The 27163-nt window shown below is 35.1% G+C and overlaps 1 protein-coding gene across 1 annotated transcript in view; it reads left to right on the top strand.

Moving 5' to 3' along the window:
• Zyx (lipoma-preferred partner zyxin) overlaps positions 1 to 27163 on the top strand; it is a 74829-nt gene that overhangs the window by 40589 nt on the left and 7077 nt on the right. The window contains exons 5-7 of the mRNA XM_089092980.1: positions 6642 to 6873; positions 9677 to 9846; positions 13407 to 13585. Of these exons, the coding sequence (XP_088949106.1) occupies positions 6642 to 6873; positions 9677 to 9846; positions 13407 to 13585 (581 nt within the window). The remainder of the gene's footprint in view (positions 1 to 6641; positions 6874 to 9676; positions 9847 to 13406; positions 13586 to 27163) is intronic.

The following is a 27163-nucleotide window of genomic DNA, read 5'->3' as shown; positions in this document are numbered from 1 at the left end:
GCATTTTTTGCAGGCTACTATTCCCTAGTTAAACACATACACTGAAAAGAGCGGGGATGGGGCTCCAGGTTTGGTCTTCCTTTACTATTGTGATTTTAAGTCTTCCCAGTCACGTCATGTAATTTTTATAACTTTGCATGTTTTTGCTGTGTGACACAATTGGCCCTCCCCCTAAATGTCAACCCAGTGAAGAAATCTTTGTGTACTTGCATGTCCACAAGTCGCATCGTTGGTAAATACCCAAATTTCAGTAGGATAAGTTGGGATTTATTTGCCTGCGAAATTAGAGATGGCAGGAACCCTAAATATAAACAAATTTAAATGCTTTTATAGCTATCCTAATGTTTTTCCATTTTTGGTCAAAGATTCTAAACAAGGCCTAATATGTATTTATCGGGATGTCAATGCCATCATCGAAATGGTATGACTCAACTACCATTTATACCCGTATCATTAATGAGCATCAAAGCTAAATTTCTTGTTGTAATGAAGTTCCGACATTGTAGAAAAAACCAGTTCGCATTCTTATAAAAATGCCTCGAACGTGACATTGACCGTGCCCAAGGTGTTAGTCTATGCGTACCTTATGGCCTCAGCGAGTTCTTAGTTTTTTATTATGTTTTGGATTCCTTCTATGTTTTTTGGATCTGCCAAATAGTTAAACTAAATTGCGCTGGTATTTATTATAATATTTTGTTTTTGAAGAGTCTGAATTAGTTTAGTTTTTGGGCCAAGCTTTAAAAAGATAACAAGACGCCACTATTTTGGATGTAGTCTCCTTGCTTACTAGCTTCAATTAGTCTCCTTGCCTGAACTTGTTTGTCTATAAGTTTATCTCTGCTAAGCTTTATACCAGCAGTTCTCGAACCCCTGGAGTGCCCCGCGAGATAGTGGGAGAGGGTAGGTGGATGAAAAACTGGTAATTGTGAAAACTTGTCCAATCTTCACTGATCACGATCGTACTTTGTTTACTGTGTTAATCAATCATGCCAGGCTCCCCTGAAATTACGTGCCACAGCACAAGGTGTATTTCTCTTTTTCAGTTTTTTGTTGTTTTTTTTTGGGGGGGGGGACTAGATCTGTTTCCATTCATTTCTATTAGATTGTGATATTGGCTAAAGCATGGGTAGTTGACGTTGTCGTATCCCGCACATACTCAATGTTATCAGTAGAGATATTTCATATAACATTTGGCGGAGCACTACTAAAGTATTCTGGCTAACTTTTTTCCTGGGCTTTTAATTATCCATCTAGAAACTATGTTTGATTCTTGAGAAATATAGTTCTCATTGAGTAGTAGCCAAATCCGTCAGCTCCATAAAAAGTGGAATTGCTGGTTGTGACAATAATGTAGCAATCATCTGATGTAAAAAAGAAAGTTGTAGATATTTTCTATATTTTTCTGTGGGTTTCAGTCTGAACAAATAAGGAAGAGTGGGGATTCAGCTCTCCCCTCTCCTTGTGGAAGACCAAGAATTTACAAATAGTGCAACATTTTTCATATTTAAAAAAATGTGCCGCTATTCTGAACAAAAAAAAAATCGAAATTTAATGCCCCTCTTTTGTAGGTAAACCTTTTCTTCTTCGTGTAAAATTTATTTTGGGTGCCTTTGTATACAGAAAATATCTACAAGTAGACTTTTGTACGGAATTATTCAAATCGCCCCTATGAAGCTATCTACAATTCCGTTCTTTTTTTCTATTGTTAAGAATGAGTCCAAGTTTTCAGATAGTTTCCTTGTGGAAATTCAAAGTTTAGAACCAATCAAGAGCTTCGAACAAGAGAAGATCAATCGAGTGATTTGAAGCTGGGAGTACTTTTTACTAATTTGGATGTATTATTTAGAAAAAATTATCTTGATTACAGTGAACCGAGCACATTTTGTTGTTGTTCATACATATTTTTGTACAAAACAATTCACTCTCCATCTGAAAATTTTTAAGTTTCCGCCGGACAAATTCTGCTTATCGAATTTTTAGTTTCCTTTTGTATGCTTAAAAAAGGATATTTGCGGTTCATTGTAAGTTTTATAAGCTTTATGCCTAATGTACGTACCGTACTTAAAATTGTGTACTTGAATTGCTGTTTCTTTGTTTTATTTAATTAATCTGTACCAATAATGTTTTTATCAATTCAGGGGATTGGTTGATTCTCCCTATCCTCCCTTTATTTGCTGGATAATTTATGTGACAGAAATATCAAATATTAAATAAATAAAACTGTTTCGTTCAACTGAAACTAAGGAGCAACATTAAACTTAAAACAAAAAGAAATTACTCGGTATATAAGGGGGCTGCCCCTTCCTCAACCATCGCTCTTTATGCTAAAGTTTGACCTTTTTTCCAATTCTATAAGAACGACTTCTGACACACAAGGACCGTTTAATTGGAATAAAAAGCTTTTTTAAGGCACAAAAAACTTAAGCTTAACGAGCCAGGGTTGAAAAAGGGGTAGCCCCTTCATATATGGAATAATTTCTAGTCGTTTTAAGTTTTAGTCATGTTCTGATTTAACCTCCAATCGTTTTTTAAATCGTACCGGGAAATGCGCCCCCCCCCCTCCGTGGAAAATTTCTTCTGGAAAATCCCTCCCCTGCGAAAAATTGTTCCCGTGCACAATTCCTCCCTCCCTCCGTAAAATACACCAATAATAATTCCTCCCAAACAATTCCCTCCTTGCTGAAAATTCCTCCCGGAAAATCCTGACCCTCTCGAAAAATTTCCAAAATTTCCCAATAACAAATACTGTATGTAAATAATGGGCAAATTTCATAATTTACGGCCCTTACCTCTGTGCAAAGTTTCCCCTGAAAAATCCCCTGGAGTCCCCCGCCCCCTCCCCCACACACACACAAAATTATTTCCATGGGAAATCCCCCTCTGCCGATAAATGTCCATGTATTCCCAATTACAAATACTAAATGCACACAACGGGCAACAAATACTACCTGTCATTAGGGGAAAAAGGGTTCTGGGGGGTAGTTTGGCCCCCCCCCCCCCCATTTTGTTGGTCATTAAAAAGGGCACGAAAACTTTTAATTTTCGTTAGTGTGAGCCTTTTCCCGATCTTCTAGGACCATTTGATCGATACGATCATCCCTGGGGGAAAAGCAAGCAAATAAACACGCGTCCTTAATTTTTCTTCTGGCAAAAAATACAAAATTCACCATTTTTGTAGATAAGAGCTTGAAATCTATGCATTAGGGGTCTCTGGTATACCGAACTGATTGTATGTTTTTCATTAAGATCGCTTGAATTTTTTGAGGTCTTTCCCCCTTTTTCGAAAATTTGATGGATTTTCCCTGGCTCTTAACTTTTGATATGACAACTTAATGAATTTTATATATTTGGAATTAACAAAAAAAATAATTCTTTTGATGTATCATTTGTTATCAAAATTCCTTTTTTTTAGGGAGTCGGTTATTAATAGGCAGAATTACTCCTTACTTACAGTTCGTTACCGCGAACTGTTTGATTACTGCAGGTGGTGGTGGACAAAGTGAAGAGGATATATGTATGCTTGCATACATAGGATTAACGTAGCTCTGACCTAGAAATTGCTTCTTTTTTTATTATCAAGGAGCAGAAACGCCACATCGGGGCTATTTACGGTAACCCTGAGTATAATATTAAAAATGAGCCGAACTTCAATTACAAAAGCAATTTTTATTTCAAATGAAAGTAAGAAGAGACTTCATAACTAAAAATCATCAGACGTTATCCCGTATATAAAGGAACTGCCGCCCCCTTAACCTCCAGCTCATTGCTCTAAGCTTGAATTCTACTTTTCTAAAAGTGTTTTCGAATACCAGACATTTAATCTGTTGGGTTCTTACAATTATTTAGTTATTGGATCCCTTTCCAAACGTGGGAACTTAAAAATTGTGTTGTTTAAAGCAATGATTCCCATTATTCTTGAAGTATCATGAAAAAAAAAATTAAAATTGCACATAAATTGTAATTCTAGATTAAGGAGGGAAGTTTAGGGGGAAGAAGCACTCCTCATCTATAGAGTAATTTCTGTTTGTTTAGGTTTTAATTTTGTTTTTTACTTTTGTTTAAAAAAAAAATAGTTTAAGATCTGCTCGTTTTTAAAATCTATTCGATTGCATTCAGGTCTCATATTTCCCCGCTCACTGACATCCTTCCTAATAGCAATACTTATGCATTGCTGTATTTACGCTAGTATTATTGTGTAAACGGTCTGTAATGATCGCGTCTTCTATGGACTGTATATATGTTTAGGAACCAATAAGCCACCGCGCGGCAGTGTGGCTTATGAACCTGGAAAGTTACATGACTAGTTTTTCTGGATAGTTTTAAGCCGATTAGTTCTCAAAAACTTTGCTCAATAGGTTTTTGGCCCTGTTCTAGCTAAAATGCTGTTTTGCAGCAAACAGTGGCAGAAATTTATAGTTTACTAGGTGCTATTTCTTTTGCTACATAAAAAAATCGCTAGAACTTAAAATTTTGTTCTAATGAAGGCTCTACTGAATGGTACCACAATTGGTTTATTACAATCCCCTCTGAGAAAAAAGTAGTACTGAGTCGCCATATACTTATTTCTTTGTTGTGTCCGAGAATTTTTCTACTCTCTTTGCTGTTTCTGAGACATCAGGAGTTTTGTTAAGGTTTCATATTCCCTTAATGGCGAATAAATAGTTGTTGCACAGTCGAGTTTCGTCATATTTAAAAAAAAGTAAACTTTAACACAATTTCCTAGCCTTGTCCTTGTTGGTCCTGCTGGCCTGTTTCTTTTGTTTTGGTTACTTACCCTTCTGCGGTTTGCTTCTCCAGTTTATCCGTCGTCGGCAGTTTTTTCGCATCTTCCCGCTACTTTATTTCTCCCTTACCATTAACTAATATGGCTAACAACTACCTGCAGCACCAGTCTGTCTAAGGCCAACACAGCTGCGAGCCCTCCTTCTCTGGCACATTCTGCTTAAACTTCACTCTTTACTTCCTCTTTTGAAGTTTTGAATTCCTTTAAATCTTTTATTTTGACCTTTTCCAACCCCGTTCAGGGACGTTCTGCTTTTCGTTCGGTCCTGCTAAGTAGCTGAAAAGTACCATTTTTGGCAACTTATCATCCAAAAAAATTACATAGTCCCTTTTAACGTTTCAAACGCGAAATTAGACCATATTTTCGGGAGTTGGCGCCCCCCCCACAAAGTTCCCCCTCCCCCCCGCACACACCAAAATTGAGCAGCCACAGAGAAAGCACAAAGGAGGTACCTCAAAATATCGATCAGATGTCCTAAGCGGTAACAAAAGGACCAGATATCAAAAACAGTTTTAGGACAGGAGCTTGTTGGTCTCCAATCACTTTCTACTAATAAAAAAGAACTAGAACTCTCTATTTTCGATCAAATAAGCATCCTCTGAAGCTTTCTACGACCACCAGGGTGAGGTTAAGGATGCGGATGGGACTGCCCCCTCCTACAAAGAATAAATTCTGCTAGTTTTTGGGGTTAAGTTTTACTCTTTACTTTCATAATAACAACGTAGAACAAAAATATTTCCAGAAATCAAGAGGGATGCACCCTTTGAGTCATCTGCCCCCCTCCCTAACAACAATTCAATTAGAGAACCCTACTAAAGAGGTTTAAAGATCTCCTCTACAAACGTTTGATGTATTTTTTTTTTTTTACCAAAGATGATCATGGATGTCTGATCACTTTCCAGGTATAAAATAGGAGCAGATATCAAAAACAGCTCTAAAACTGGGGGGCTGGTGGATTTTCGAATCATTTTCAATTAAAAAAAAAGGCTAGAACTCTCAATTTCCGACCATCCTTTCCATATAAACCTTATATCTTAACAACAGGCAACTTATATATCTTACATCCCTTGTCCCGGGAGCTGGAAGGGCTTTGTCAAACCTGGAAGCATGGTTATTTGACCTTTGGACTATTTTGAACAAAATGGATATCTAAAAATTTTCGTCGGATACGTTTGGGGAAAAAACGGTGTGTGCGTTGGCTTGTTGCCCTCTAATCCCACTTGACTCTTAAAAAAGGCACTAGGAGTTTTAATTTGCAATTGATTGAGCCCCCTTCGAAGTTTATACGACTACACCGTCCATATGACGTGCCATTGGGAAACAATAATACATTGAACCCTTATGGCTCTTTACTACAGGCACCACCATAACATTGCCTCTGACTTGAAGTAAAACTTTCGATTTCCCTTCTAATGAATATCCGAAACTATCCAAGGGGATAGGGGGGGATTTTCCGGGGGGGGGCGCCTAGAGGTCATATTTTCAATCCTGTGTTTAGCATTGGTTTGCTATACAGCCCACCTAACCTTTTCTTTGTTGTGCGTAAAATTGTCCGGTTTTTTAAATTGTGCTTGCTCAAATTTCTATGCTAATGCTATGCTTGCTCCTCAGCCGAATTGTGATGATTTGACTTGTTTTAACCGATTGGTTTTTAAACTGGCTGCTTTTACCTAATTCTTTACCCAATTTGACAATTTTTCCCCATTTCTTTAGCCAAGTTCTAACTACTATTAGTTCAATTGGCGCAATATAGCCCAATCTAGTAGCACTGGCCGGGGACGAAACCTTTCCCCTGTGCATCATTATTTTCTTTTGTTTGTTTATTAATTAACATCTATTTAAAGATTTTTTTTTCCAGTCCTCTAACTACGAGTCTTTGTATGAACCGTTGAACCCTCGTCCTCCGAGCGAAATGTCTTCTAGGGGAAGTTACTCCTTGTACGGACCTTTCGGACCCCAAGGACTGGCTCCACATCCATCGACGCAGCCAGTTACAAACCCAGAAAAGAGAGGAAGAGAAGCCGAGGTGGACGCCTTGACGAACATGCTTATCAGAGGCATGGATGAATCTAGTGACCCTGACTTCTATGGTAGGTTCATCCTGTTAAGGTTGTGCTTTCGTTACCCTCTCATCGAAACTTAAAGCTATTTTACCCGTTATAGAACAGACTCGCACATATACTGACCACTACCCCTTACACTGGGGTAGTGGCTCGCAACAGGCTCGCAAAACCATTTGCGAGAAGGAACAAGGTTCTAATATATTAGAGTTCTCCTCAGTTTTTCTTTTACTTTCTTAAAATGTTATGAATAAAGCATTCAAAACTTAATATTTTGGAAGGAACTTTTTTGCCAAACTGTTCGCATTTCATTCCTTGGATTTTGTTAGCCAGGAAAATTTTTGCTTCAGTAGTTGCAGTTATAATTAATGTCAAAAGAAAATATAATGTTGAAATGAAATAAGTGATCTATCCTCAATTTAAACCATCTTTTTTGCAAAACGTGACAGCTTTCTGTAATTTAATTTGGATATTGTTTCACAGTTGTGCAGGGCTGCTCTTGAAAAAGAGCTTGCTGGGGAAGGGAGAGTGACAATAAGATAGATTTGCTCCTGTTAGAAAAAAAATTCAGAAAGGGCTATATACATTTGCACCAATCATTTGTCCCCAGCTCTATTTACCAGAGCATTAAATGTTGTCGCCTAGAACTGATATAAGAAGTTCATTAGGAATTGGGTATCTGTTGAAATAAACTACAAAAAAAAAATCACAAAGGCATGGAACTTGAAAAACGAAATAAAATAATATTATTTGACTCAAAATTTTCTTGCATTTAGGTACTTGTTGAGTAGGTTAATATTATATAACTTGGAAAACCTATTTCAAGGTTCAAAGCTGCTTAATAAGAGAAAAGCGGAAATGACGCTTAATGTTTAGTTTGATCGTTGTTTACGTATACTTCTGCGGAATTAGATATTTTTCTTTTTTTTCTCTTTTTTTGAATTTTAGCTCTAACTCTGAATGAGACATTATCTATACTTATGCGATAAATCCCTATAGTTGTATCAGTTTTGAATACCAAGTTTATCAATTGACATCTTTCACGCTATTATTCAGTGACGTCAATTCACGAAAATATAGAGGGGGGGGGATGTATTTTCTTAACACTTAGCGCGGAAGAAGGTAATTTTTTATTCTGTCAATGAAAACACCCCCAGAAAAGGTATTTTTCAAAATCTAGGGGTACATGCTCCTCTCCCCCCTCCCCTAATTGACGCCAGTGTTTTATTATTTTGAAGCACAATTATAACAAGTAGATTGTTCATTTCGGCAGTAAAGCTTATTCTAATTAAAATAAGAAATGCATCCAAGAACATATTACCTAATTGTGTTTCCTGACTTTTTTTTTCTGTTTCTATTCATCCGGTTGGATATTAACTTACAGGAAGTTTTTTTTTTGTATTTTGACTAAGGTTTCTTGCTATTGTTTTAAAGGAATTTTCTCAGCTATTATTTTACGACTAACCTTGAACTATTTTTTATGAGTAATCGCATTAAAAACAGGTTCTACACAATTTTCTGTGATGAGAAATGGATATTTCTGCTAGCAATGCATTTATTTCTTCCCTTTTGTGATAGTTTTCAAAAGATTAATTGTGATAAATGAATTTGTTTTCTTAATCAGTTTAAACAATTGATGGTTCTTAATGCGAGTCTACTTTTACTGTTTAGAAAATCTGACGGCAACGGTTGTTTAAATCACACACTAAACGAAGAACTAAGGGGAGTCCAAAAATTCTTGTGCGAAAGCTGTGTTTTGTTCGCATTCCAGAAATTAACCTAAGGAGTTGAATTTTTGTCTTTTAGAAATGATTAAAATCATAAGTACATACGAGGCATGCCCCTCGGCAGAAATGGGCCCTTTGTTGTTTCATACTCCCAAAAAAAGAAAAAACGGTTATATTCCTCCTTCCGGTGCTCAGTCTTAATTCATCCATTTTCAAGGTAAAGTAACCTCTGCCTATGAAAATACTTCCAGTTATTTGAAATTCATCATAGAGATAAGGGCATCAATCTTAACATGTATATTTTAAATAAAAGGCCAGAAACTGGCATACATTTAGTTTGTTTGATGTTTTGGTAATAATCATATAAGGGGCTCCAAAATGGCATTTTCTAGGGGTTCCGCAGGGCCCTTAAAATAAAGATTCCCTGAGAATGTGGATTAACATATAAATTTAAAAAATACGTAATAGCCTTTGAAATCTCGATGTCTTTTTTAGAACTCTATTTTATGAGTATATTCGAAAATATTTTATATAAGCAAATGCTAAAGTATTAGTTGATTTCTCGATATTATTATAGTAAAAATCTGCAATTTGCTTTGTTTTATTTTCTTCTTTGTTTATTGTATATAAAACTATTCAGTCTGGCATCTGAATGTCTCAATGGAATTGTTTTGGACATTGCCACAAGCAATTAATGCTCTACAATTTTGTGTCCTGCCTTTGAATACTGGTTTGGGACCTTACTCTTTCTGAAAGAGAATACAATCTTTCTTTCCTAGTATGCATGTCATTTACCTGACCGATTTGAAAAAAAAAACACTTCGATCTCGCCAGCAAGAGAAATAAGACCTGGGATTAAATCGAATGAACAGACTTTTTAATCCGCATTCCGTTCACTTCCCAAAATTTAGACCAGAATTCAATTTTTATGTCCGGAAATCTTTTAAAACTCATATTTCCGTTAATCAATTTGAGACTCGAGCTTTTTTCATTCATCTCTCGACCAAACATGAGAATGAATATCAAATGGTATATTTGCCAATGTTGTTATTCGGTGATTCGAAATTGACTAAGGTCAAGGTTATTTGCTATAACTTTGTTTGTAGGTATGTGTGCAGAGTGTGGATCGAAAATTGCGGGCGAAGGAAATGGATGTACTGCAATGGGATCCTTCTATCATATCAAGTGTTTCCTTTGTGTGGTTTGTCGCAATACATTGAGAGAGAAGCCGTTTTACGATGTTGATGGAAAACCACATTGCCATGATTGCTATATGGTAAGGTTTTTATCCTTTTTAAAAGCTGAATTGAATTCAGGAAGGAAGGTCTACAACGATGGAAGCATTTAATAAAAATGCTGAGAAAATTTACTTATTCTTACTATGTCTTGGGGAAATTTATATAAAAAAAAATTATCGTTAAGAGATTTTGTTGTTCTCATTCCTTTCTAAATTTTTTATTTCAGAACCAAAGGGCCTTTATAAAGCAAGTAATTTCCACACCATCTCCAGGGAAGTATTTTTTTTAAGTGTTTGTTTTCTAAACAAACATAGATAAATGAATAGCCTACTTTATTCATCATGGTAGTAGTAACTTAAATACGCCGAAAATACATAGAAACAGACCTAATAGTATAAAATTGAAAAAAAAAGTCAGAGAATGAACTTAAGCTCAGAAGTGTTTCGAAAATAATCATAAAATTCGGCCAAAATTTGCCTTTCAAAAACCAAAACCCATTTTTTACATACAAAATGGAATTGTAGAGAATGTATTATGATTCTTGACCACCAGACCACCAGTCACTCGTCAAAATGAGGGGTTGCCTACTCTACGCTACCTAGTGTACATCTCAGAGCGTCTTATGTACCGCACAGACAAGTGGCACAGTTTTACCACGTTTGGCACAGTCCCCACAACGCTAGGCACAGTTTCCTCACATTTGTAACACTTTTACCACGGTTGGGACGCACCACGTGATGTACGTGATTTCTGAAACTCGACAACTCCTCGGTCAAAAGCTACTTTTTAACTTTCAGGTAGAAAATATCGCAAAATAAAACAGGTGTTTAGTTGTGGCTTAGACATGTGCAGATGAATTTATTTATTGAGAGAGTGAGGCGGGAAGAGGAGTCAAGGCAAAAAAAAAACTTCAAAAATAAACGAATACCAGTTTGTGTAGAAACTATAGAAGATATTTTCAGAAAATCTAAATGTTGTGGGGCGAAGGACATGGGCCCTAAGATTCCGCTCGTTCTTACTTAAGTGCCTGTTATGTATTGTCCTTGAAATGCAGCAGAATTAATATCTATTTAAATCTAAAAACATGGGTTCGGTGATGCGTGCTCTGAATAGCTATCAAGAAAATACAGTTGGTTCTTTTATATATATATATATATATATATATATATATATATATATATATATATATATATATATATATATATATATATATATATATATATATATATATATATATATATATATTTTTATAATATATATATATCATATATATTATATCATACATATATATTATATATATATATATATCATATATATATATATATATATGATTTTTTTATAAAAGGTGACGTTTCAAAGCGGATGTTGGAAGTTGAACCTGCTTTAGAAAAAAATTATGGTCTTTAAAAATTAGTTGCATATTCGAATCATAATTAAAAATGATTTAAAGTAGATTTTAAAGGAACGTCTAAAGGAGTAAAATTATTCTGTTTCTTTTCAAGTTTTTTTTTCTATTCCAACAAGATGGCTCGTAAAAGTATGAGGATTTTAAGATCCAGAGTGATACAAAATTAGGCAAGATTATAGAGAAGAAAATGTATAACATGTAAAATTCTGAGTAGTATTGTATTGGATATTAATTATTGGACATAGCCAAAAGTGTCAAGTTTATTGTATTTATTCACTTTGTCTTAATAGGACCAACTGTGGTCAGTTGCGCTAATTGAACCGTTCGTAAGGCCAATCAATTGGCTCAGACTTTTAAAATTTTGAAGTTGTAGTGTCATGACATTTGAATGGCTCTTAGCTTTGTATGCTCTAAATTATATTCTTAAAATACAATTGTTCATAATACATGGCAGGCGAGCAAGATAATCAGTCTAAACCTTTTCGAGGGGGGCTTTACTCGTTCCTTGTCTCTATAAAGCAATGTCTTTCCTTGATAATTCTTGGTTCTTTAGTGGTTCTACCAAGCCTTTTGAGGTGAATCTTTTAAGGTTGCGACCTTTTCTGAGAACAATCATAGGAGCATTCCCTGTTTCTTATCTTATAGAACAATGTTTTCACTTGAGAATTATTGTCTATTTTAGTCAAACAGCTGGTAGTGACCTATTTCCCAATACTAGTTTTAAGTACCATCAGGAAACGGTTATTGCCGAAGATCTTGTTGTAAAGAAAAGAAATAATACACCAAAAATTAGAATAAAATATTTAGGTCTATAAATAATTAATAATCCTGCTTAGAAGCTAATTTAGCCAGCTACATCGTGCAAAGTACTTAAATTATTCTCTATAATTAACCACAAAACCAAACATACAAAAAAAAAAAAAAAATCAAGGCCAGATAATTTATGTAAGATAATCAAAACCAGCGATGAATGTGCCTTGTCAATTTATTGTGTTTGTTTAATAGGGCTAATCAATTCAGGAAGTACATAGCTAATTTATCAGAAAATCGGATAAAATCTTAATTAATTTTTTTTTTATCTAGGCTAAAAGCTGTAGAAGCTTACCACCTGCTATCTGTTTACTTGTTTTGATTCTATCTGATTCATGGTAACCACCAATTTTATATCTTATGAGATTAGAGAAAAACTCTGTAATTTCTTGCCACCATGTTTTCCTTATCCACGTTTGTACTTTTCCTTGGCGTTATTCTCTTGCGAGGTCGATAGAAAGATATTTTCCAAAAAATTATTATTGTCTAAAGTGGAGACAGACCATGCACAAAAATAGCTTTGTTAATACAGTAGATAGTCCTTTCATCTGTCTTTATCTGTTCACTATAAAAAAACGCTGTTGTTGCTATTTTTGAGCTTACAATTTTAATGAATATGAAAATAGAATTTACATGGAGGAATTAGTGACAGCAGAGTTGTTTAGCAACCTCGAGAATCGCCGTTCATAATAAGAAAACAAAGAATACACGCTACTTGACAAATATAACACGAAATTTCGGAATAAAAGCTAAAAAATGACGTCACTTTGATCGTTCAAAAATAGTTTCAGTTGACAAAGCAACTTGTCAATCTTTCACTTACCGTCGATTTTAATCCATATTGAATTTGATATTTCAATCAAATTAATAGCCGCATTTTGCGTAAAAATAGGTTACTCTTCTATTTCCAAATAGTGAATTAGGGTATCCCATATTTGCTAGGCTCTTAAAAAACTTTAGATAATACTTTGGTCAAGGCAGTCTGCACTAGTATGTATTGCTACTTTTTTAAATGTCCATTCAGTCTCAAAAAAAGGCAAAGAGCTTAATCTATGCTCTTTTTCTTTACATTTTAAATCTGATTTAAACATGGATTTTTTTTCTGTTTTGTTTAATATTGATTATCACTTTCTAATAAGTTGATCCAATATCAACTAAAAGGTAAGATCAAACAGGATTGAAACTGATAAGCTAATTTTAGTGCATACCTGCACATCATTCTCTTTTGCCTCAACCCTCGTTTGAATAATCTCCTGGGGAAGTTGAAAAACAGGGTTTTAAAAACGGAAATTCCCCTTGTTTTGACATCTCTTCCCATAAAATTAGACCCCAGTATACATATGGTTACTCTGATAATCTTATTCTTTTATACCTTCACAGGAAACCCTTGAGAAATGTAATGTTTGCATGAAACCGATTTTGGAAAGAATCCTCCGAGCAACGGGGAAACCATATCACCCAAAATGCTTTACTTGCACAATTTGCAAAAAATGTTTGGACAATGTTCCCTTTACTGTTGATGCCAGTAATCAAGTTTATTGTATTGATGACTTTCACAGGTAGGAAACACTTGTTTAGCTGATACTAAATTTAAATGATGGGATGACGAAACAAAAGATGATCTTATCACTAACTGGGGTTCTTGTCGTTACTTTAACCTCTAATAGTAGGATTATATTCTGAGCCAAAACAAAGCATAATGGAGATCAGTTGGTAGTGCCTAAGTGTTATACAATTGAAATAGACACAATTACGTTTTAATCCTTGATTTTTACGGGGATTTGCACCTTCTCTTTCACCCTCCTAGAAAAATACGTTTGATAACACAAAAAATTGTCATTGTGAATGATACTATATCAAAGATAAACACTGTTCATAGTTTTCACTTGTTTAGTATGGAGAAAATTTTTGAGAAGCTATAGAAACATTTTAGCTTAGCTGAATGTTCAGGGTCTTGTGCAAACCAACATTTAAAATAGGCTGCAGTACTCTAATTAAGGAGATACATTTTACAGGAAACTGGGAAATGTGAAATTGACTTTAGGTGTTAAAGAAATTGAAATGAAAATTTGAGTATCAAAGGTTTTTTTCCTACCCATTTCATCATGTAATAAAGGGAAAAATAACGCACTTCCGAAAAAAAAAACTTCTGAACATTTGGGGAACAGTAAAAGCACAGATTTAACCAATCAATTCAAGGTGGTCAATATTGGCGGTTAGGGTATGGATCTTGATTTGATGAAAAAAAAAGACTACAACCAAGCAGGTGACGACTATAATTTTAATTCGGGAGTTCATCTGATCATTTCTTTTGGATTCAGTTAAATGGGGATAAGTTTATTTCTGGGAAGAAGGAAATTCGAAAAACAGAAAAAATTGGTAGATGATATGAAACTAAGTATTTCTTAGAGACAAGCTACATAATCTTTAGATTTTGGAGTAACCCCCCCCCCCCGGAAGCCCCCTCCCTATGCGTGCATGCCTGTTCCTTCTTGTCTTTCAACTTAAAACAAAAGTATTGTTCTTTTTCCTGCAGTACAGCATAAAAAGGAGAATTACTATGACACTACAGAAAACGCATTGTAACGTAAAGCCTCCCTATGCCAACACACAGTGGAACGCATCTCCTGCACCCAATCCAGTTTAAAGTTTGTGCTTTTGCCACACCATTTTTCAGATTGGAAGTCCTCCTGTTGTAATAATCCATCCTAGGTCTATAGCCCTGATTTTGTTCATTCTTGCGATATGTTGAACTGAAAAAAAATTATTTAAAAATCAAAACCGTATGAAAATTATAGGAAACTGAGGTAAATCTTGAGACTTCGGGGAAACGCCGAATTTTTATATTTGACCACGTTTTTAATTCAAATTGAATAAAGTAAACCGAATTTTTAGCTGTGAAAAAGTCAACAAGGTAACATGTGTTCCTTTAAAGAAAAACATTATTTGCTCTTTGAGTGTTTTAATTTGATTGCCTTGTGTTTTTTCCTTTGTTTGATGCCTTATCAAGATCAGTCTTTGATTTAGCCGTACAAATTGTTGTGCCTCAAAGTTTTGCTATTACGATATCATTATTCATAAACTCACCCAGGAGTTTTTTCGTGAGGATCGGGGAGAGGGAGCATGCCAATAAAAATAACAAAAACATACACATAGCCTAAGTAATTCGATTGCTCGAAACTGTGTAACCTAGCTCGAGATTCCGTTATCAAAGTTCTATTGTTTTGTGTCTTTTACTTTGCTATTACATGACCTTGAAAACAATTTTAGATGTAGGCCTACCTAGGGTTGGACAGTGAAGACGTAAAAAATAAAAATTAAGACACAAAACAATCGAATCTCGAGAACAAACCGGTTTTTTGGTTAGTTTCTTCGTTTCTTTAGAAACAAATTGGGGCTACAGATTTGCACATTAGGGGTGGGGGGGGGGTAAGGTATAGCGGGTCTGCATGCAAAATGTTTTAGGTACAATTATTATGCATATTAGATATTTTAAAGCCAAATATACGGCCATGAACACAGTAATATAACATAAATGAAAGGCACAAATAACATAAACTTTGATAAGCGATCATCATAAAACACTTAAATGAAACACTACATTAATCTAATAATAGTACTTAATAGTTGGAAATACGGACATTAAAAAAAAACTTAAATGAAACATTACATTTACTTTATACTGGGATTTGTTTATTATTTTTTTTTTTTAGATAACAAAATTTCCAGATACCTCGCTATTCTACAAATAAACTGGGGTAACGTACTATTTAAGACACCTGTAAGCATCAACTCATTTTTTTCCAAATATCTCTTCCCTTACCCTAGAGCCACTGGCACCGGCTCAAGGAATGCACCAAATAGTCTTCTTTAACTCTGCAAAGCGGGCAAGTATATCTGTCTTCTTTGGAACGTCTTTCTTTATCTTTTAAATATTGCGCTAATTGGCTGGCAATTATCCCTGAGCTGCATCCACAAAGTCAAATATCTAGCTGGTAAATTCAGCTTAAGATAGAACTCCTACCCATAAACCACCTTAACATCTTTATAAGACTTTAGTGTTTCTGACTTTTTTTTATCTCCTCTTTCCTTTTTTGGATCATTTGATTCTCCAGTACTTTTCTTAATCTCATTCTCCCAATGTGCATTTGTATCCATTGGTCCTCTACTTTCATAGCCTTCATTCCAAGCAAAAGAAAACCCTGTTTTGTCAAAAATGTCTTTTATTTTTATTGACCATTATCTTTTTTTCCCTTCAAGAGTAAATCTTCATAAGCTGCCTTAACCAACCTGTCATTCGGTAACTGGATGAATCTCAACCAAAATTTAATCATTGAGACTAGTCTGTAATTTTTTAGTGGCATATACCTAGAAGGAATTGTTTTCTGACTTCAAACTGTCCGAATACTTTACCTCTCCCCCCTCCCCTTATGTGCAAATATGTAGCCTAAATTATATATTTCCCATCTATTCTGTCCGTTGTCTTTGTCTTGTTTCGCGCTAAGCTGAAAAAAAAACTAACGAAGAAATCGGTTTGTTCTTGAGTTTTACGCAGCGTAAACTTGAGTGAGTGGCGCATAATACACCAAAATTCCTTCCCCCTGCGGAAATTAAAACTAAACTCAAATAAAATTCTCAAATTTGGAAAGCCTTATTTTCCACGGGGGATATTTTCCAGGGGGGGGGGGGGTAAACGCCTAGAACCGTAGTTTGCATGTCTATTAGTGCGAAGATTATTTTCCCAAAAATTCACGTTCCTAGTTTAAATACTTTAGCTGTTTAATTAGTTAAGTTTTTCTAATATTCTATAACTATTGTAGCAATAAAACTTTTCTTTGTAGCAATAGAACTTTTCTTTGTGGCCATAAAAGCTTTCTGGCCGTCCTGATAGCGGTAATGAAGATTGATCGCGTCAAGTCTAAAATTATACCTTAAACTGTGAACTTCCACTTTATAGGTACTCCGATAGCGCCGCTTATAGCGCTAAAGATCGAGCCAATAAGGTCTACGCCACCCTCAATTAATGGGAGAAAATAGAATACGTAGACATATAAATGTGGCCTCTTTTTTCTCGAGCTATCTGGAGATCCGATTCCCTGGGAGCGTTTACCTTGGAGACATGTGAACTAATTACCTATTATTAGACTAGATGCAGAAATATAAAATGAAATATACACAGATAAAAAGGGCAATAGATTTATTGAACTTACATGCTTAGGTGCACAGCGATGGGTCACTTCAAATGACAATAACAGTGACAACGATGAAAGAATATAAGAATTCTGTCTGAATGGTCCTGAATCTACATTACGAATCCTTCCAAATCTCATTTACGAATAATCTTAAAAAGCACATCTACCCCACTACCAAACGCAGTTCTTTCGTCCTGCGCTGTAAGGACTGCTCGCCATTGGCCCAAGAGGACCAAGGATGTAAATCTTTCGTCCAATGAATTCTTTTAAATGTTTTTGATGATTCAAGCGTTCACACGGTTTTTTGCCATTTAAACTTCCTTAGAAATATTGTGCTTAGCATTTTTTCTGCTACTAATTGTCTTAGCAAAATTCGAACGACTAGCGTCGTTGTTTGACTGAAGTTAGAATGCGATTCCTTTTTTTACTGATTAAGAATTTAGACTCTTGGAATCGGTATTTGAACTCAATTAGGGGACGTTCAATTTCTGCCCGAATCATCTTTAGAAGGAAAGAATCCTTTATTTTAAATATACTAATGGTACACATCACCCTTCCCATCAATTAATGACGTCCCGTCATTAGTAACTGCTCATTAGGAGTGCTAAAAATTTTCTCTGTTATTTTTCTTATTTTATTCTACATCCCTATCTAAAATTCATCTACCGGACTAAGATTATTCATGGTTCTAGGTTAGCTACTATACTAAGGATTTTTTTTTTATATCTAACACTGATTACTTTTACATTTCCAACAAGGTTGGGGCTATTCTACCTTTAAATTAGTTTTTTTTAATTCACTTTTTTTTGTCTATATGGTACACTACTTTCTATCTACGCTACATTAAATGAATAACTTGACAACGCTACTCATAACTTTCTGGATATCTAATACTACCTACAAAAACGATTTGAAGCACACAACATTGTGTTTATCATGTTCACTGGTATTTTTAAAATACTTTCACTATTGGAATTTCTGAATTGTCAAGGTTATTAAGAAGTAACATATGTAGCTTCACATCTATTCATCACCTTTGAGTCCTTAGTGTACTACACCCTTCTGTTTTAAATTATTGTCCTTCACTCTTTTTGTCTTGGCAAAAATTTTGAAGCATTTACGTTATGGTTTCTTCATGGAACAGTTCGAGTCTAGTTGTCTTTACACGACAAGTTTTCCCTAATAGTCAACTGGGAAATGACTGTAAAATATCGTTCTAATAGTCAACTGGGAAATGATGCTTCCCACTACAGGTGTTGGTGTTTTTCTTCTCAGCATATCATTTTTGGATTTTTTGAGGCACATAGAGGATGTATTCTCCCGTAAAATAGTTCATTTGTGCTTTTTGAAACGGGTTGTCGTCATACTATAGTGACTCTTTTAATATATTGTCTTTAGATTCAACTTCAAACATCTTCAACTATCATTTAACTTTAAATATCGTTAAATATCGTTTATCTTGTACTGATCGGTGGGGTTCTCAGAATTAAACTTCAAATTGTCTCTAACTTCAGCTTCAAATATCTTCAAATTTAAAATTCATATATAACTTCAAATATCGTTAAATATCGTTTAGCTTCAAATATCATCACTATACTGTCAAATTATTCTGGGGTCCATAGTGAGTATCAAAGGCGATATCTACGTATTTATATCTTGTACTGACCGATGGGTTTCTCAGCATTTATGTGATTATATAGTTCATTAAAGTACTTGATACTGAGGTTCAAATATAGTGTTACCTGATCCGTAATATGGTCCATGGTCGAAGAAACGACGATCGAAGGTAACTGTTGTTTTCGTAGACGAAGCTGGGATGAAAATTGCCAGGAGTCTATGGTGAGTCCTCTTCGTTGGTTGAGATATGATGAAAATAGATGCTACTGGGTTGTATCTGTACTGGGCAGCTCATTGTAATGCTCAATAACCAATGTGTCCATTTTATTCCCTGTAATAAAAATAGCGAGGCAGAATCACGCGTTCTTTAAAGTAAACACTCATAGTACAAATAAGTCACGTGTTTATTGGGTACATTAATTTCTACGCTATGAGACAGAATTAAATAAATACACTAATATTAGTACTCACAATGAAAATCTAAAAATTTAAAACAGAGATGTCTTCAAATTTGTTTTGAGAACGGAAATATTGATATTAAATAAACAGAACTTACCCTATATTATTAAGTTTGAGGTATAATTTTACAAGTTATTTCATGCCTACATTGTTCACGCACGTCCGTGCTGTTTAAGAAACGCATGTTGTAGCGTCATAGCAACACAGTTTTACGTGAACGATACTACAATGAGGGAACAAGACATAACAAGGACGAATGGTGACCTCTCTACCCACTCGTTTTCTAATGTCTTCCCTATTTCTTGGCTTAGGCGTTCTCATGGGGTTCCGAGTTTAACCTCAGTTGAAATCCAGAGGTGTTCTTCTTTGTTTCCCCGTGTTCTTCTCTTCGATTTTCCGTAATTATAAGTCAACATTGGTGCCTCATATTCGCCTTTCGAATAAGGTCATTAGATGCAGGATTCCAAGCTTGCCCGCGTAGATTCCAGTTGATGCTTGGCAAAGAATATAAGCGTAATGAAGAACTGGCATCAATATCTTTTTAGAAGGCTATTGTTTGAGCAAATCCTTCAGCACTAAATAAATAAATATGATATATTTATATCATATAAAATAAAATAATTATAATCTGCGCTAAGACAAAATATTTCATATAATTAGACGCTTCTGTACTGATAATTTCTTGTTTCTGATAATATCCATCTTGGTTAGGGCATGGGTCGATTTTTTTTTTATAGAAACTTCGAGGGGACCTGAGTCAGTATAGGTAAGATATAACGTGACTGACTTGCGAAAATATTTCACAAAAATTAGAGCACAAGATATGTCATAGATAAACCAATGAAATTAAAGAACATTTTTGTCACAGAACTATAGAACACTGATCTCTCTGTTATTGTATACGTCATAGATATAAACTAATGAAGTGAAATTTTTTGCCAAGGAGCTAAAGACATTAATGCCTTTGTTTCTCTTTGGAAGTTATGTTTAACACAGAGCAGTAGGACAGCATACGTCATTGATATAATATAATGAAATTAAAAAGCTTTTCTTTTTTCTTTTTTTTTCGCCTCGGAGCTATAAGAAAGTAAACTTTCTGTTTCTCTTTCAAAGCATTCAGATCCAAAAACGAAAACTTAGCTCACTGAAGTTTCTATTCAACCTTTAATTATTGCTTTGACTGGCCCTGATTGGCGTAAAAATACTAGTTTCTTACACTTGAAGGACTGAGAAATATCCCTTCCTACGGTCGTTTAAAAAAAAAATTACAAAAAACAATCATGGGCCTTTAGTTCCTCCCCAGGCTTCCCACAAGACGTGGTCCAACGCCAGTTGTCGTTCTTAGTCGACCACGATCTTCCTAGCTTTGGTTATTTTCTGTTCCAACCATTCTCTCCTGATCACCAGTGTTTTGACATTACTCGTATTATTTTATTTTATATTATTTTTATCATTAATATTGGATTGGTTAACTTTAATTGCATACTTTTGAATTTATTATGGTGTTAAATTTGTTATCTTTGAAATTTGTATTTACGTTAATTAGGGATATTTCAATCTGTAATGTTTTTTGACCGTTCTAACTGACTGTGTCGGTATTTTCTCCTCTGTTTCTTGCGGTTTTTTATTTTTAGGTTTTTCTAGCGAAATAAGGTCAAACTTCTTATACTGTTTTTTCAAAAATTCTTGCCCTTTTAATTTTGTTTGTTTCCCGTGTGCGGCTGCTGAGGTCGGTCTTGATTTCCCTATTTCTGTAGCTACTGTATGGTCTGATTCGCCGTCAGACTCTTCGGTACTAGTTTCCGACGAATCCGGATTGGAACTTTTAGAGGTGGCACTTTTTGAGGTATCACCTGCCCTTCCTTCGTAAATTTCTACTCCTCTGGAAGTAGAAGGTTTATTCTCTAGGTCCTCGTCTTGAGTTTTCAACTCGGGAGATTTGAAAGATTCTTGAGAGCTTTGGGAGGAATCAATAGTTTTTGGGGGGTTCCTCCATTGTTTAACTGCCATGTCCTCAGGGGAATGGGGCATTTTTGCACTAGAGTTTCGCTCCATGAAGTCCAATGTTTAGGTTTGGCCTTGGATACAGTTATATCATGATATTGACCTTGCTGGTCATCCCTTGGAGTTTTATTCCCGGGCAATGTACTTTGACTCGTTTTTATGGGAAAATTTATTAAATCCATAGCTTCTCGCAGGTTTGTTTCGGTTAACTCTTTGGGAGGAGTTTTCTTCACAGTAATACCGGGGGTTTCTACAACTCTGTTTAACTCTCCTTGTAAAGACAGCGGCCTTTCTATCGGTGTTGCAGGGAAAACTATACCGTCAGGAAATCTTTTGGGGGGATATAGGGTTAAAATTCAATAGGGGACGAATTTGGTCTTTGGAGATATTGTATAATCTAAATCTCCTGCGCTCGCTTGAATAACTTTTTGGACTTTTTGGCGTTCTTATTCTTACTGGTATTAGGGATTTTTTCTCTGGAATAACTAGATTTTCCATAGCTAAAAATTCTTCAAAGTTTTGTTCATCACTGTCATTCTCGAAATAGTCTTGCTTGAAATTAAAGGGTTTTAGCTCTGCCAATCTTGACCTGGGGGCTCATTTTCTGAATCTGACGAATCAGTAGAAGAGGTGATGTGATACCCATCTCTCTGGAAATTTGGCTCTTTTTATTCGGCTAACATGCGCCTTGTAAGTTCTTCCGCTATCGGGGTTTTCCATTTTAAATGTATATTCGTTATCGTACTTTTTGACTATTTTCTACTGTCCAGAGTATTTGTTTGAAAGTTTTTTCCTTCTGTTTTCGCTCCTTTCTTTAGGTAAACGAAGTCTCCTACTATGAAATTTACGTTACACTTAACTTTGGGTTGGTTTCTTAGCTCTTGGTTTATTTTACATTTTGCCAACTCTTGCCTAACTATTTTATAATTTTTCCTCATTCTAATTATGAATTCTCGTTTATAATCTTCTGAGCTATGATAACACTGCCGAGAATGAATAATTTCATTATACGGGATTCTAAAATTTCGACCAAAAAGTAAATAAAATGGATTGTCTCTGGTTGTTTCGGAATAAGCCGTGTTGATTACGTTAGTTAAATAAGGTAAGAATTTATCCCAGTCGCTCCTGTTTTCTTTTGTATAAATACTTAGAACGTTCGAAAATATTTTATTCCTGTTTTCAATTTTTTCATTAGCTTGTGGATGGTACGGCACAGTCACCATTTTCTCTATATTAAGAAAACTCATTAAATCTTTTGTTACTTTTGCAACAAAATTGCTCCCGTTGTCACTCAAAATTTTATTAGGAATTCCAAATTGTAAAAATAATTTTGCTAATGCCTTACTTGTGGCATAAGCACCTTGATTTTTTAATGCTTTTTCAAAAGTAAATCCGGAAAAATGATCTATAACCGAAAGAATACAAGTATTACCTCTGCTAGAAACAGGTAAGCCTCCACTTGTTCCGTATAGGGCAAATGAGCTAATATCGAAGGGGTACTTTGCAACTGGGACCCTTCCCATTGGAGGATTTGGATAAGCTGGGGGGATTTTTCTCAAATTACTTGCTTCGCATGTACTTACAAATTCTTTAAGTTTTGTCAGTGCAGATTGTACGTAAAAATATTGTTTCAATTTATGGAACGTTTTTATTACTCCTAAATGTCCACCTGTGTCTGAATGAAAATATTCAAATGCAGGCCCTATCAAGTTTTGTGGTAACACAGGTATTATCGAGGTTTGGTTTCTATTTGCCTCAGCAGTCACAATTCTAAACAGTATTTCTTCATCCAGGTCGTAGTAAAAATTATCTATCTCTTTTCTAAGAATTTTGAATTTATCGGGTAACACCTTATCATTCACAAAATATTAAACTAGTGCTAGACACATTTCGTCCTTTTTTTGCTTTCTTTTTATATTTTCCTAAGACAAGGAATATTTTCTTTTACTGCGTCTTTGACTTTCTTTTTCTTACATTCATGCTTGCTCTTTGCAATTATGGCGTCAACTTCATTTTTCTTCAGCTTCCGAGGGAATATTTTCTCGGTATCTGCTGAAAAAGTCGCAAGCTGCGTTTTGTTTTATCTTTATATGTTCAAATTCATAATCTAGGTCTTGGATTTTCATAATCCATCTAGCTAGAATGCCTGTGGGGTTTTTAAATGTGCGCTGGTACTGCAAGCTTTTACGGTCTGATCGTAATATAAATTTTCTACAAATTACATAATGTCTAAATTTGTCCAAGTGGTAGATAGTAGATAATAATTCTATGTTTGTGGCTGAATAACTACTTTCGCCTTTTGATAAAGTTTTACTTGAGTAGCATATAACTTTTTCTATTTGTTTAGGCGTTCCCTCTGGAGGATTAGGGTTTTCTACCGGGATTATTTGCGAAAGGATAGCGCCTATGCCCTTTGAGCTAGCATCAGTGGTAACGATGAATTTTCCGTTTTCGAAATCAGGGAGTGATAATATTGGTTCAGAAGTGAGCGCCTTTTTGAGTCGGTCTAGGGAAGTTTGAGCTTCCTGGGACCAGGTAAAATTATGGGAATTTCCTTTGGTTAATTCCGTGAGGGGTTTCGCAATTTGGGCATAATTGCGTACGAATTTTCTAAAGTAGCCAGTGAGTCCTAAAATTCCCCTTAATTCTTTCATAGTTTTGGGGGGCTTGAGGTTTTCAACACATTTTATTTTATCAGGGTCTGGGGATATCTCTCCCTGGGTTACTACTACTCCTAAGAATTTAATCTTAGATTGAAATAAATTTACTTTCTCAGGCCGGCATTTTAAATTGCCTTGTCTGAACCTCTCGAACACCTTAGCTAACGTTGCTAAGTGTTGTTCAGTGTTTTCCCCTACGCATATAATATCATCAAAAAAATGAATTATATTCTTTAGTCCTCTTAACAGGTGTAAAAGGGATCTACATAGCGCGTTTGAACTTGTTTTAATCCCAAATTGGACCCTTAAGCATTCATAAGAGCCATATTTGGATGCGGAAAATGCAGTTTTATGGACATCATTTTCGGCTATTTTTACTTGGTGGTAGCCTTGGGTAAGGTCCAAAGAAGTAAAAATTTTGTTTTTGCTTGAAATTGAGTCAAGAATTTCATCTATTCTTGGTAAAGGAAATTTATCGCTAACTACTTGCTTGTTGAGGGCTCTATAATCTACTAAGAGTCTAATATCTCCATTCTTTTTTGGTACTAAGATCACTGGTGCACCATACGGACTTATACTTGGGTGAATAATTTCGTTTTTTTCTAATTCATGGATTTTATTTTTTAACCAATCTTTGTGCTTATATGGTACACGATATGGCTGTTTTGCAACACGATTACCAGTCGTTAAAATTTAATGCTCGTAAAATTGTATTATCCCTATGTCAACTTCAGATTCAGAGGAAACATACATAAAATTACATAATAATTCGCATAATTTTTTCTTAAGTTCCAAGTCCGTAATATCATCCATATTAAATTTGTTTAAAAATTGCGATTTAGTTAAAGGATATTTGTTATTTGAAGTTTTAATACCGTTAACTAGGTTTCTTCTAGAATTTTCCCATGTATATAAATCATTTTCCGTTAAAACCTGGATTTGGACTAAACACGTCCCCTTTTAATTGTAATTGTATCATTTTCATGGTTATTGGTTACCGAAATAAAACCTTCCCCTTTGTCATAACATATAATCTGTTCCTCGCAAAACAGATTTTCGGGTATTTCAGACGGTGTCGCAAACAATATTTCTGATTTGCTAGCCACTGGCTCGCTCATCTGTGATATTTGAATTTTTTGCATCGTTTTGGGAGGGACTTTCGTTTTCCTTATCGCAAATTCGTAATATTTCTCTTTATTTTCGTTATTTATTAGATTCATACTGGCACTATGCTGCGCCATTGCGCCATCTTGTGGCGTCACGTTGGGTTGTATTATGTTCTTCCATAATTCCGCTATTTTTTTAATTTCATTTGATCTGTACTGTCGCATATCTCCTATTTTTATTTTCGCAGATTCCATACTTGTATTATTTAAATATACCTCATTTCTGCAATATCTCTTAGGGTAATTGAACAAATTTACAATTATGCCATATCTTTGCGAGACATGAGTTTCATAATACTTTGACATTATACCACTAGAAATTCTGTTTACTGTTTTGTTGTCGTCGTAACCTCTGTTAGGATTTCTTTAGGTAGAAATTTCTTCCCCTACGTTAGCTGGGTATACAAGCCTTTCGTTGGCTACGTCTAATAGTATTCTATTAGACCTTAGAATATTTGCCCCTATAATAGCTTCATATGGGAAATTATCACATATAATAAAATTTGTCATAAAGGTTCTATTGTCTCTTTTTAAGTTTAGCCAAATTGACCCTTTTGCATTTAATTTATGACCTGTCACGCTTGTTAAATTGGGATTATTAGGGTCCCTCTGTCGCCTAATATGAAGAGGCAACATATTGAATACGCAAGAGTTTATGATACTAATTGTTGCACCTGCAGTCAACTCAAAGCCTTAAAATAAACATTTTCTACACAAAAATCATTAAATATAGGTTACTTGTTAATAATATCACTACAGGAAGGTACTAATATTATCTTGGACCTATTAAATATTCCTGGCACCCTCAGGATCCAATTTATATTTCTGAGGGGCCCAACATGTTTCCCTGGCGATTTTTTTTCATGTGTTGGTTCCTGTAATAGGTATTTTGAGGTATTTGGTTCTTTAAGCATATTTAATGGATTTACTTCTGTCTGTCTTCTCCAAGTATTATCATGGTAATGTGGATTTCGTCTGTCAGTGCCGTTTGCTGGCGTTGCCTGCCAATACCGTTGGCTTGCAAAATTTTCATTTCTCATCGGCAAATTTTCATGATTTCTATATTGCATTCTCGCATTATATTGGCCTTGGCGGGTATTTGGGTTTTCAAACCGATAATTAATTTGACTGTTTGGGGGAGGGTTATACAAATTTGGTTGGTATGCATTATAAGGTACTGATTGGCGCAATCCTCCTTGGCTAAAGCTTATTGCACGACCGGTGCTAAAATTTGTTCTTCTGAACAAATGGTTGCCGTAATTTTGTGTATTACCGACAGCAATTCTTGGTATAGGATTGTTGATATAGTGGCACTCTCTTGCGATATGGCCAACACGATTACAATTATGGCACCTTATTATTGTACGGTTATTTCCGTAATTAGATTGTTTAATAGGCTGAAAACGTACTGTTTTCTGCCTAGCGGGTTCTGGCGTTTTATTTCTTTGTGCCACTGGGGAATTATCCCTTGAAAAGAAATTGGGGAATGCCTGATCGCCCTTGAAGATTAGGTTCGCGTTTGAGTCGCCTAGGCTATTTATTTTTGCATTACTATGATTAGCAACCATTTTATCAACTTCAATTAGTCGCTCTACCTCTTGAACTGCAAGATCCAACGACTGAATATTTTTAGATATTACTACTCTACATAGTTTTGGGGGTAGCCCTTGCAAAAATATATTTAGTATGACTTTTTCATATAGTTGTCCAGAACCACTTCCGTATTTCGCTTCTACAGAAATGCGTTTTTATCAAGATATTCCCTTATATTTTGTGAAAAATTAAAGTTCATTACTCCGTGTTTTTATTCATTTATAGAACTGGTTTCCATGAATCTCTCTTTGAATGCTTTTAACAAGTCATCAACCGTATTTATTGGCAAGTTGGCGTTATTGCCTATGGTCAGTTCGATCTGTTTTAGAAAAGTTGAGCCCTTGCCTTTGAATCGTAGTAGAAGCATGTCTTTTAACGCTCCAACGTCTGTTTTTGATAGTTGTACAAACTGGGTCAATTGGATATTAAATTCGTCAATATCTGAC

The sequence above is a fragment of the Artemia sp. Qi Xiang Cuo genome, chromosome 8 (genome assembly GCF_049724085.1).
Source record: "Artemia sp. Qi Xiang Cuo chromosome 8, ASM4972408v1, whole genome shotgun sequence".
In the NCBI taxonomy this organism is placed as follows: domain Eukaryota; kingdom Metazoa; phylum Arthropoda; class Branchiopoda; order Anostraca; family Artemiidae; genus Artemia; species Artemia sp. Qi Xiang Cuo.
Note: the sequence above shows the minus strand (reverse complement) of the source record. Positions and strands in the feature narration are given on the sequence as shown.